Raw genomic sequence first — 13,929 nt, 5'->3', positions numbered from 1 at the left:
AAGAGCAATTTTAATGAGGGTAAACAGCTAGGCACATTAATATTGATAAATATATAAAATATAAAGAAGAAAGTCTCAAAAGCTTAGTAAAAGATAATTCTACACACACTAAGTCAAAAGGATATAAATCCACATGATATATTAATAAGTAATACATATATAATGAAACTAAAATTAAAAGAAAAGGAGTAACAAATTCAAAGACAGCCCAAAATATTGACTTCCATTAACAGGCATATGGTAACCATCAGGATTTCCAAGAACTTCCAAGTTTTAATTTCTCTAACTGAAACACTAGAAGAACTACTCAAGTATCTTGCCAATTTTTTTCTCTACATGTTAAGGGGCACAATTTCAGAAAAAAAATTCTCCAACAATACAATTTTCCATTTTTAAATTTTAAAGAACCTCATAGAAAACCTGGTGAATTTCTAGTAATATATTCTAGAACTGTCCATCCTTGGGGAAATATTTTCACAACATTTTGTTTATATCATATTTTTAAAAATAAGAACATACAGCAAAACTTACTAGTTGTTATTAGATAAAAATCACAATAAATCATACAATCCATTTTAATATGTATACATGAAATTTTTCAATATTGTTTTCTTTTGTTATCATATCATCACAAAAAGGAGAAGGGAAGAATGAATGGTAATAGTAGTAAGGGGAGGGGCACTACTTCTAATTATATGGAGAAACTATATTTCCAGTGCTATCTCCAGTGCCCCATGGCTGACACATAAACAGAAATGAGGGAGAGCTGCCTCCCTAGTTGATCCCAAAATTCCTCTTTTCTACATTTAAATTCCATAGAAACAGGGATTGGATTTGCTTTTTTTTTTTTTTTCTCAAGCCCCACATCTAACATGACACTTGGAAAACAGTGGGTGTTCAATAAATATTTTTTGAATTAATTCATTTTATAGGTATAGATTAAGCTGGAAACAAAAACACATCACTTACAAATATACCTGTTAAATTCTCTAATTCAACCCCAGCCCCTAATACTAGCCACCTTAAGACTAAAGAAGATCAAAATTAAAGCCTCATTGACAATCACTACATGCTAAACACTGCCTAGTAAAGAAAAGTAACTAAAACATATGAAGGTCCTAGTTTCGTGCCCATTAGTTGAAAGTCTGAAGATCAGTTTGGAGGTAATAAAATGTGGACAAGTAAAGACTAAAATAAAGATTGTTTATTCTTCATACTCCTATTAATTAAACCCCAGAGATGGTCTTTTTGTTTTAAATGCTTGTGTGAAGGCCTTTCTTACAATATATCTAAACATAGAAAATGTCGAAAAAAGTACTTATTAGAATATATTTTCTACATCATTAACCTTCAATTATAGCATGCCATTCAAACCTTCAGACTATGTATTCATGAAAATACAGCACATATTCATATTCAATGATTGATCTGCCTCAGACCCTTGCGGCTCAGAAATTATCTAACTGCTTGAACATTTCATAACAACTTCTGCTTAGATTTTTCAAGAATGCTCTGGATCAGTCACCAAAGTAATTCAGCATTAGCATACAGCCTCTATACAGATTGCTATCTCTCCTTACAGCCATTTAAATTAACATGAATGATACACATCAGGTATACTATGTTTCATTTTTTTTAAAATCTGTCTTTTATCAGTTAATAATCTGGCAATTTTAAATATGCCCAGTTTATCAAAATTTAATGGATTTTTTTTATTTTCTAAACAATTATTTCTCAAAGACACCAAAAATTAGCCCCACTCCAAAAGTATAAAAGTTGTAGAAATACCTATGTACTACTGCTAAAGTAAATATAAGACACTCAAATTAAATTGGGATTCACATAAATAAATCTTTTATTATGTCTGAAATTCAAATTTACCGTGTGTCCTACATTTTTATTTGCCAAATATAGCAATACTAAACTATGGATCCCTACAAAGACTCCATTTCAAACAAAGGAAAAAAATTAATTAGTGATTTTTGGGGGGGAGGGGCTGTGTCAAACAAGAATCAGCAAGTATGTTATACAATACCAAAATTCAGGGTGAAATTCAGTCACACTAAACTAACAACTTCTGACTATAACGGTTCTCTTAAGAGAAAATCTTCACATTTTAAAAAATCTATGAAAACAAATTAATTCCATGAGCTATATATTACTCAATAATTAATACAGAAAGTACTACTGAGAGTATTTCTTTGTGCTTATAAATACTATGTATTCAATTTTTACTTTGAGAAACTATTGAGGTATACCAGCTATTTATTTGAAAGCATCATGAGAAAAGTATAAAACAGATATCATTATTATTTCATTTGTATTTAATTTGAAAACATGCCCTGAAAATGTTGAGATAGATGACTTACCTCACAGGATTGCTGGTCAAAGACACCCGGAGGGACTCCAAGTATGTCACAAGTCTCTCATCCTCAGACCCCATTTTGAGTTCATAGATGAATTCCTGAGGTGAAATCTGTTGACTGCTTTTAAGACTTCCCTGAAAATCAAAAATATTTATCTTATGCTGCATAAAGATTATCCACAAAATAACAAATTAATCACACCTCTCCTATTAACAGAACACAATTGCTATGATTACTAATATTTTGGGAGAATTATTTCATTATGTCATCCCATAAATCTATAAATTCAATCCATGATATTCACTAGATAGTAACATATCAAGTTATTTGCAAGTTAACAATAATTATAATGTATTAAAATAATACATTTTTCAAATGCAAAATGTCATGGATAATTATTAAGTGTGTATAAAAAATATTTAAATAATCTATTTCAGTATAATTCAAAATAAATATGAAAACTCAACACAAGAAATACCCTATGAAAATTAGCACTGTGAGCAACATAAAAAAGCTTTAGTCTTTGATTCATTTAGTTACCATTCAATTCAGAGTCTAGTTCTAGGTAATGTTGACACAGGGATTACCAAACTATATGGGAAAGGAGAAACACAGCAAGAAAATAATTTTCAATGCAGTCTAATTCCTGTAACAGAACCAAGAGACTCAAAGTAAGAACACCTACCTTGACAGAGTAGATCAGGAAAGCCTAAGTCAGATGGAAAAGGGAAATAAGAGATTAGAAAATCAAAGAATTAGAAAGGAACTCAGCCCAGAGTGAGACACAACAACATACAACACAAGATGTAAAGGCCAGGTCATGCAGTGGTAGAGCACCACTCTACATTAGCCTCCCCAGAAGAATTTTTGAAGATCTAGTGCAGTGTGAAATACATGGATTGGAAGAGGCAGAGTTCACTCATTATCTGGCAAACATTAAGTGACTACTAAATACCACACACTGTTCTAATTGCTGAGAATAGAGCAGTGAACAAGAGATAAAAATTCTTCCCATGGGGAACCTTCATTCTAAAGGGAATAGGTACACAATAAATAATTAAAGTACACTGTAAATAACTATTATAGAGAAAAATAAAACCAAGAAAAAGAAATGAGCATACTATAAGGCACACAATTTATATAGGGTAATCAATGAGATCCTCACTGAGATAAATCAAAAGTCTCCAACTTGAGTGTTTGGATAAAGGGCTGAAGAATATAAATGAGTCAACCAGGCAGGTTGTGATGCAGGATCCTGTAAACCTTACAAGTCACCAAAAGAACTTGCACTTTTACTCTGAGCTCAAAAGGCCTATTTAGAGATACGTTTATAACCCATATGGGAAATGATGAGGCTGTCAAAGTATCAATAAAGTCCTAAATTATACCTATATAAATAACACAATAGACATCGAAGGGCAACACAAGGAAATGTGTATGTTCCAAAGCAGGTTTTTTGAAATGATACGAAATGAGGTGTCTTTTAAATCACCTTCTTGTTCTATTAATTTGCTATATTACTTAAGAAAACATAACTAACAGAGCAAAACAAATTAGCACTAGGAAGACAGGCTACTTTGTATTCATATCAATATCAAAGTAGTAATTTGTTAAAGAAAAAACTCTATGCCAATATCTCAAAAGTATTCAAGCTGGAGCTGTGGCTCAGTGATAGAGCGCCTGCCTCACACATGTGAGTGAGGCACTGGGTTCAATCCTCAGAACCACATGAAAAAAAAAAAAATGATATTGTGTTCATCTACAACTAAAAAAATATTTTAAAAAGAAAATATTCAAAATGGCAAAAAGGCAGGTGCAGTGGTACAGTCTGTTATCCCAGCTATTGAGCAAGCCAAGGCAGGAGTATAGAAAGTTCAAGGACAGCCTAAGCAACTTAGCTAAAAATAATTAGAACTACAGGTGCTCACTGTACTAAGGTGCACAGTGCAAAAGAGGTGAGCAAACAAGGACAGAGTTCATATGAACAGAGAGGCAAATAAACTGATGGTTTGTACTGAAGGACTGTGGGTAAAAGGAAAGAGAGGGTATTATAAGGAAGTGACAGACATGAAATAACTGTGGAGTAAATGGGTTATTATTTCCAATAGTGTAGAGTGCTCAGGAAAGGAGGTCTATACATCATATTTAGAGGTAAGTATTTTACTCTCTCAGGTAGTGGTATCTAAGATTGGCTAGAGAAACAAAGATCACTGGGAGTGAGAAAGTCAAGTAAATGAGAAAGTAAAATGTTGGATGGATCATCTAGGAGAGTGAAGCTGTCACAGACAATGACAGTAGGAGGAGAAGGAAGAAAATGAATAAGCTTGAGCGCCAAACCTTCAAGGAAGTAGGAGGAAGTCTAGTAGTACATGCCAACATCTCCTTGTGATGTCCACTAGTATGAACCTGACTGGGGCATGTCTCCTTCAAACTAAATCATCACTACATCATCAGTTCTTTGTAAAATGCCTGCCCTGATGAATGAACAAAGTTATGATAAAACGGAAGTTGTACACCGACTAAGGATTAAAATAGGAAAGAAGAAAATAAGTTATTCATACACACAAAAATATTCTGCAACAAATGCTTACTTAGAAAGAAATATTTGAAATTCACGACATAGGAAATAGGCCTGCTAATTGAGAGAATTGGTTTTCAACGCAATTTCCACTCTTTTATTATATTCATTATGTTGCTCTCAAAATATGGATGTGAAAGAAAGGAAAACAAGGGAAGAAAATAGTTTCAAAAATCAGAAATGTTCCTTTTCAGCACAGGTCTTCCTGTGTTCATTTTACCTAACTTCAAAGGAAGTGGGAGATAGAAGGAGCCAGGGGAAGGACACACAAATCTGTAAATCTCAAAGTCCATTAGCCATGAAGATGAAAATTCTTAGAAAGCTTTATCCCCTGTGCTATCAAAACACATTAGTGAGATAAGGATGTCTGCCTGGCATCACAAAAATTAGAAGAATATTTATCCAACATAATTTTAAATCTTTTTAATCCCTTAGTAAATTTTACCCTAAAATACCAAATGCAGGATAGGAAAAAAAGTACAGATTATACTTGTCATATTCCTTATTAAATGTACTCCTAAAGTATAAAAGGTAGTATGTCTTCACACATACTTATTTCCTTTAACATTTATATTTCTCTAAAGCCAAACATTTTTTCCTTTGCTAAGCAAATAATAAACAGAATACTAGCCATTGCCCCCCTATCTTAACCTGATTCCTTTGTTCCTGCCTGCCTTTCATCTCAGTTCTGATATAAGAATTATTCAGTTATGTTTCCTCACTATTCTATCTCATTTGTTGCAGAAAAACTAAAGACACCATTTTCTAAGGCAAAATAAAAATACATTGTAATTCCTACAGGCAGTAGAGAGTACTGAAGAAATGATCTTTCATTTTTAAATAATCTAATGATATTTCACAACCTTGAAGTTACCATTTGATGATTATCTGACCTTGAAAATAATAAAGGTAAAAAATTAAATTTAGAATATCTACACACTCTGCAAAAAGGTGACACAGCAAAACGCGACATGTTACTTGCCTAAAACAAAAACATGCTTAGATTTTCTGAGCCATGACCAGACTCACATTATATTTTTAAGTGCTACTTTTGATTGCTGTTGACTTCTATCCAAATCATTAAATCCACCTAATTTCTCCCACAAGGCAATCTATGCTAAATATCACCAGGCATCTTCAGCTAATACTCTAGTATTTCAATCACCCTTAAACCTATAAAGAAACAAACATTTTTTTATTATTATTAACAAGAAATCCCAAGAGATATACAGCCTAAAGATTTAAAACATCCAAAGTTAGGAGAGAAGAAAACATTGAAATCTTAATTTTTATGTAAAGTTAGTTATTAAATTCCAGGTCACAGTCCATGAAATTTCCTTCATAAATTGCAAAAAAAGAAAAAAAAAAGGTCATGGATATAAAGCCTAAGTTCCCATAATGTGTGCATACCTCACATAGTGGTATATTTCTATCTCTGAGTCTATTAAGTTCATAATTGTGAAGTAACTACATCAGTTTCTCCTTAGTATTGCTTTCCTGAATTCCTTCTACCTATGCAGATGCTAAAGAGTAAGATGATACAAAATGCCAAGAACGTTTAAACAAATAGATTGCACTCATAACAATATTTTAAGAAAACAGCAGAGTCAGCACAGAATCAAACAAGGGAAAGCACAGTTGCTTCCAAGAGGATAATGATAATCTAAATTCCTATTATGATTATTACTGTTTAAGTGCAAGGAGACAATTTCCTTGCATTTTTCAAAGGAGTTCAAGCATTTCTAATGTCACTTATCAACAGAAACACTAAGCTGTTACTGAAGCATGAATTACTTGTTTTGAGAAAATTCATAGCTAAACACGTATGACTATATAACAACAAATCCCACCACTATGCATAATTATAACACACCAATAATATGAAAAATTAAAAATAATAAAATTATTAAAAGAGTCCATAGTAAAATAAAAGAAATTTTTATGAACTAAACTGATATCTAGTGCCAATAAAATCTGTTATTCACATATGATTTTACACAAATAGCAAAAACATGCAAGGTTAAAAAGTTCTGCAATGAAGAATATCTGCCAACAAAATAAAGTTTAGCAAGGAATTCCATTAAAGATCCTTTTCAATAAACATTTAATGAGCACTGTTTTATACAAAAAAAACCTCTTTATATCTTTGGATGCTGGCTTTAGCTTACATTAAAAATAGTATATGTTAAAAGTTTAGAATTACTAAATATATTTTACAAAGAAATACAATAAAAATACAGAAAATGTGCTATTCTGCTTTCGTTTCTAAAATATCTCCACAAAGAAAAACTTAAAAACCTAAAAATCCAACAATAGACAATTAAAACTTCACTTGAAATAATAAAAATTTCAGCAAAATACATTCTGTCATTATCTATCCTTACTTAACCATAATTGACCTCCCTTCCACTTGTCCTGCATTGACCATTACCTTCAATAAGACACTATTATTTACGCTATTTTATATATTTAAGAAGAATTTGTCAACTGCTGAAGCAATACTTTCAACTAGAAAAAATATAAAAGAATATGTTTAGAAAAAGAAATAAAATACTTATATTTGTTCATTTGTGCAAAAAGATATAGGAAAGAACAAGCAACTCTCATGATGATACAACTACAGGGGGTGAGTGGTTAACAAAGCAGAAAGATGAAGGAAAAGAACATTAGAGAAGAAAGAGAAGGGTGCTAGTAATAGCTTTCCAAATACACCACTTTTACACTTCTGACATTCAGAAAGAACCATGTTGATGTTGCACATATGCATACAGAAAAAATAAAACCAAGGATAGAAGGAAACTCTAAAATGAAATGAAATCTAAACCAAAGGAAACAAATTGAACTTCGAATAATGATGTCAGTGAAATAAGTTAGAATATGAAAATCTGGAAGGCTAGAATGAACCCTGTTATTTAGAACTTTAACTGAAAGTTATCAATATGAATCTGTGGTTTTTAAATTTTATATATGTATATACAGAGAGTGTGAGAAGGATGAGGCAGTAGATATAGAGAGAGGTGGTGAGTGTGTGTAGGAACATATAGCACAGAGAGAATATACTATAAGGTATAGTGTAGAGAAAGTATATATATATAGTATACATATATATATATATAGTATATAGAGAGAAAGAAGTGAATGTAGATAGATATGTGTATACATATACCATGTGATTTCTATATATGGATAGACAATTGGCCCTCCATGTTATCATGTTCTGCATATCTCTAAATTCATCGAACAGCCCACAGAAAATGTCTGAGGGGGAAAAAAAAAAAACCCTGCAACCATACTAAAGAGGTACAGAATTATGTACACTGTATTAGACATTATAAGTAATCTAGGAATGATTTTAACTAAATTTATAAATCTCTTAGTAGTTAATCCTGTTGTTCAAAGACAAATATGTGGTTTTCTTCAAGAAATATAAAAACTAAAGTTTTGGAATCCAGGGTAGGGGTTCACCCCACAAGTACCAAAGGAAAACTATACATACATATGGTATACATATGTATCTCACTGGATAAACAATTTCCCGACTCAGTTTAAAGGGGCCAACGAGGGGAATAAAAATATCTGAGGGGGAAAAAAATAAACCCTGCAACCATACTAAACACTGTATTAGACATTATAAGTAATCTAGGAATGATTTTAACTAAATTTATAAATCTCCTAGTAGTTAATCCTATTCTTCAAAAACAAATATGTGGTTTTCTTCAAGAAATATAAAAACTAAAGATTTTGGAATCCAGGGTATGGGGTTCACCCCACGAATACCAAAGGAAAACTGTACATACATCTGATATACATATGTATCTCACTGGATAAACAATTTCCTGACTCAGTTTAAAGGGGGCAACGAGGGAAGGCATACCATTAGAAGACACAGTATCTAAATCTTAGTTGTTAAATACCAATCTTCATGAAATAGAATCTGGGTTCATTGGAGAAATGGCTGATTCCAATCCATATGTAGCAAAATGAAATTAGACCCTTATCTCTCACCCTGCCCAAAACTCAAGTGGATCATGGACCTAGGTATCAAAACAGAGACCCGTACCTAATAGAAGAAAAAGTGGGCCCAAATCTCTATCACATTGGCTTAGGAACCAATTTCCTCAACAAGACTCCTAAAGCACAAGAAGTAAAATAAAGAATCAATAAACAGGGTGGTATCAAAATAAAAGGCTTATTCAAAGCAAAGGAAACAATCAAGAACATGAAGAGATAGCCTACAGAATGGGAGAAAATCTTTGCCACTACCACCTCATAAAAAACATTAAACTCCAGGATATATAAAGAACTCAAAAAATCTTGACACCAAAAAAACAAACAACATATTCCATAAATGGGCAAAGGAACTGAAAAGACACTTCACAGAAGAAGAAATACAATCAATCAACAAATACATGAAAATACATTTCTAGCAATTAGAGAAATGCCAGTTTCTACTAAGATTCCATCTTACTCCAGTCAGAATGGCAATTAGCAAGAACATTAGTTAAAAATAAATATTGGCTAAGATGTGGAGGAAAAGGAACACTCACACATTGCTGGGGGACTGCAAATTGGTGCAACCATTATAAAAGAAATACCATTGCACACAGTTATCCCACTGCTCAGTATATACCCAAATGATTTAAAATCAGAATACTACAGTGACACAGCCACATCAATGATTATAGCAGCTCAATTCACAATAGCTAAGCTATGAAACCAACCTAGGTACCCTTTAACAGATAAATGGATAAAGAAAATGTGGTATATATACACAATGAAATATTACTCAGCCACAAAGAATGAAATTATGGCATTTGCCAGTAAGTGGGTGAAATTAGAGACTCATCATGCTAAGTGAAATATGCCAATCCCAAAAAAAAAAAAAAAGGCCCAATGGTTTGTGTGATATGCAGATGCTAACTCACCATATACACGGTGGAGGACTGGAATAGAAGTTCACTGGATTAGACAAAGGGGAATGAAAGGAAAGGAAGGGAGGTTGGAAACAGGAAAGACAATAGAATGAGTCAGATATAACTTTCCAATGTTCTTTTATGAAAACCCAACCACTATAACTCCACATCATGTAAAACCAGAAAAATGGGAAGTTATACTCCATGTATGTATGATATGTCATAACACATTATACTGTCATGTATAAATAAAAAGAACAAATAAAATTTTTTTAAAAAAATGGTTGATTGCAGACCTAGTGTTAGGGTAGTACAGGATGATCCTAAAAGGTAATATGCAGTGAAATAGCAAGTATTAGAAGGATGAAGAGGACAAAGAAAGACAAAAGAATCAGCATGAATAATTTGGACTCTACCAGCCAGATATTGGGGTAGAGATAGGGAATGACTGTTTCAAGGATATAGGGTTTTTTCTGGAATAATAAAAATGTTCTGGAGCTAGATGATGATGATAATTGTATAACATTGTGAAGATACTAAATGCCACTGCTTTTAAAATGATTAAATTTTGTTATATAAATTTTACCATGCCAAAAAAAAGTTTTAAAAACATTTTAAATTGAGAAAAAAAATAACATGCATTGTTGAAAGCTGGTAGAGGAGCAGTTTTTGGAAGGAGGACAGACTATGACATTTCAGTATCCAGGCACAGTTCTATTTCCTTGCTGAGTACTAACCACATGAGTGTGTTTACTCAGTGATTCATTATTAGCTACTATGCTTAAGATTTGCAGATTTCACTATATGAATATGATATAAAAGTACTAAAAAAAACACTTTGAAATTTACCAACATTTATGCTTTATGCTATTTCTAAGATTAGGAACATTCAAATCAAATCTTTCCTAAATCTTCAACTCAGGTATTAAGACATGCTATTGAGAACATTTACACAGTATATCATTATATATTTGTCTGAACAATAAACTAAATGAAAAGTTATATGGTGGCAGATAAAGCAGTTGTTTTTATTTAGCATCTATACCATACCTAGAAAATGTTTAGTTTCACCCAAACAAATTGCAATTTAAAAAGATTCTGAAATAGCCCTAAGTTTGGGGTAGAAAAATTGATTAAATAAACACACATTCTAATTTGCCAGACTCTATTTGATGATTCAGTGAAAGATAAATATTCCTTTGGAACATATGAACATGTAGAAAGAACATGCTCATGTGGCTGAACACATGTTCATAACATTCTTCATAATGTTGACAAGGTTTATATAAAAAGAAAAACCACCAAAAATGTCATTAGGCATTTGTCAAAAGGGGCGGCGGGTGAACAAGAAAATGCCAGCTATTATAGTGTTTAAAAAGTGAGACAATTTCTTCAGGTAATTATGTAATTATTTGCTTCCACAATTCTGAATTATGATTTCAAGCCACTGTTAACATTTACAGTTTAAGTTTTGTTGTTTGTTTTTTTTCTTGATTTAGGAATAAAATCACCTTGACCTAGGAAGAAAACCACCTCCTCATATACACATGCTAGACTACTAACTTAATCTGTTTGTTAGTAAACAGCTAAAAACAAATGGGTAAAAGACCTGAACAGACACTTCTCAGAGGACGACATACAATCAATCAACAAGTACATGAAAAAATGCTCACCATCTCTAGCAGTCAGAGAAATGCAAATCAAAACCACCCTAAGATACCATCTCACTCCAGTAAGATTGGCAGCCATTATCAAGTCAAACAACAACAAGTGCTGGTGAGGATGTGGGGAAAAGGGTACTCTTGTACATTGCTGGTGGGACTGCAAATTGGTGCGGCCAATTTGGAAAGCAGTATGGAGATTCCTGGGAAAGCTGGGAATGGAACCACCATTTGACCCAGCTATTGGCCTTCTGGGACTATTCGCTAAAGCCCTTAAAAGAGCGTACTACAGGGATACTGCCACATCGATGTTCATAGCAGCACAATTCACAATAGCTAGACTGTGGAACCAACCCAGATGCCCTTCAATAGATGAATGGATAAAAAGAAATGTAGCATTTATACACAATGGAGTATTACTCTGCACTAAAAAATGACAAAATCATGGAATTTGCAGGGAAATGGATGGCATTAGAGCAGATTAGGCTAAGTGAAGCTAGCTAATCCCTAAAAAAAAAATGCCAAATGTCTTCTTTGATATAATGAGAGCAACTAAGAACAGAGCAGGGAGGAAGAGCAGGAGGAAAAGATTAACATTAAACAGAGGCATGAGGTGGGAGGGAAGGGGAGAGAAAAGGGAAATTGCATGGAAATGGAAGGAGACCCTAATAGTTATACAAAATTACATATAAGAGGTTGTGAGGGGAATGGGAAAAAAAACAAGGAGAGAAATGAATTACAGTAGATGGGGTAGAGAGAGAAGATGGAAGGGGAGGGGATGGGGGACAGTAGAGGATAGGAAAGGTAGCAGAATACAACAGTTACTAATATGGCATTATGTAAAAATTTGGATGTGTAACAGATGTGATTCTGCAATCTGTATTTGGAGTAAAAATGGGAATTCATAATACACTTGAATCTAATGTATGAAATATGTCAAGAGCTTTGTAATGTTTTGAACAACCAATAAAAAAGTTAAAAAAAAAGAAAACAGTTGGTCACTAAAGAATGTTCACCTCCCCCCCCCGCCACAAACACACACACACACACACACACACACACATATATATATATGTACGTTCCATTTCCGAGGCACTTAAAACACAAAAAACCAGTTATTGTTTCTCTTGATAATAGACAGATACATAGGAGCCTCTTCAAACTGTCCCACTCATCTCAAAAATATTTAGTTCTGTAATATTTTTTTTAAAAAAATCAAAAAATTTAAAAACTACCTTTCCAACCTCATATCTCACTGTTTTCCATCATGGAAACTTCCTTTCATACAAAATAACAACTTCCCTTTCTACATGAGTACACCATGATTTCCCCTAAATGAAAATATCATTACTACAGTGTAATTATGTGATTAGTTTGTGTATATCTGCACCCCACAATCAAATATTAAAGTCCTATCTGTCCATCACACCTTCCCAATGCCACCTTCCAAAGGCAATCTTTATTAATCCCCTCAACAGGAAATGGTCCTAATCTCCAAATTCCCCATCTAGGCATCTAGGTTTATTTCTCTTATCGTTCTTCTAACTACTTCTTCCTTGTTTCAGTGATATTAATATATTGTATGATTACTGCCAGATTAAAAGCTGCTTGAAAGGTAAATATTAGGTTTATTTTTAAATGGGTCCCAGAAGATAGAAATTTTAATTTTTAAAAAATACATTGTTTTCAAATCCTACCTTGATCAAAACCACATTAGAATTATTTGTAAAATAACTCATTTATTCATTCCCCAACATTTCCTGAGCATGTATTATATTTAGGCAGTCTGTTACATGTTAAAGTGGAATGAACAAAACCAGCAAAATCCTCACTAAGTTCTCAAAATGCACTGTTGGGAATTTTACTAACTTGGAGGGTAATTCTTTCCAAAGTAGTTTTAGTTTCACTGCTGCTTAAATCAGTGATTCCGTATATCATTTGGAGTATCTCCTAAACTTTTACATTCAGAAATCTAACAAACACACACCCCAGCCCCATGAACCACACAGATTAAAAGGATATGTATCCTGGTGGGTGAAAATGTCAGATTCAAGTACCACATTACTGGGGAGGAATATACATGAAAGCATTAATAGTAAAAATAATATGATTCCTTTTTTTCTCGGATTCAACCTTATATTGCATATTTATTGTCTCTGCAACTAGAATAAAAGGTACATAAAGGCAGGGACAAGATCAGTTTTGTTTATCACAAATCTCTTTACTGCCTAAAATAGTACTTGGCTCACAGAAATATTTGTTGAAAGAAAAAATAGAATGAACAGATGAATGTGAGAAGAAACATTCCTACTAATCTAAGAAATACACTGCTGTTCAAATCACTTAGAGGTAAAACCATGACTTGGAAACCTACTCTGTGTCTATTTATCAATGTATTTTTCATCACTAGA

General features: G+C 32.8%; 1 protein-coding gene across 4 annotated transcripts in view; it reads right to left on the bottom strand.

Moving 5' to 3' along the window:
* Positions 1-13,929, bottom strand: part of Diaph3 (diaphanous related formin 3) — a 464,142-nt gene that overhangs the window by 351,250 nt on the left and 98,963 nt on the right. For all 4 annotated transcript variants that reach the window (XM_076871975.2, XM_076871976.2, XM_076871977.2 and 1 more), the window contains one exon: positions 2,370-2,500. In XM_076871975.2, coding sequence (XP_076728090.2) covers positions 2,370-2,500 — 131 coding nt within the window. The remainder of the gene's footprint in view (positions 1-2,369; positions 2,501-13,929) is intronic.

Source organism: Callospermophilus lateralis, chromosome 12, assembly GCF_048772815.1.
Source record: "Callospermophilus lateralis isolate mCalLat2 chromosome 12, mCalLat2.hap1, whole genome shotgun sequence".
Lineage (NCBI taxonomy): Eukaryota > Metazoa > Chordata > Mammalia > Rodentia > Sciuridae > Callospermophilus > Callospermophilus lateralis.
This window is presented reverse-complemented; position numbering and strand designations above follow the sequence as displayed.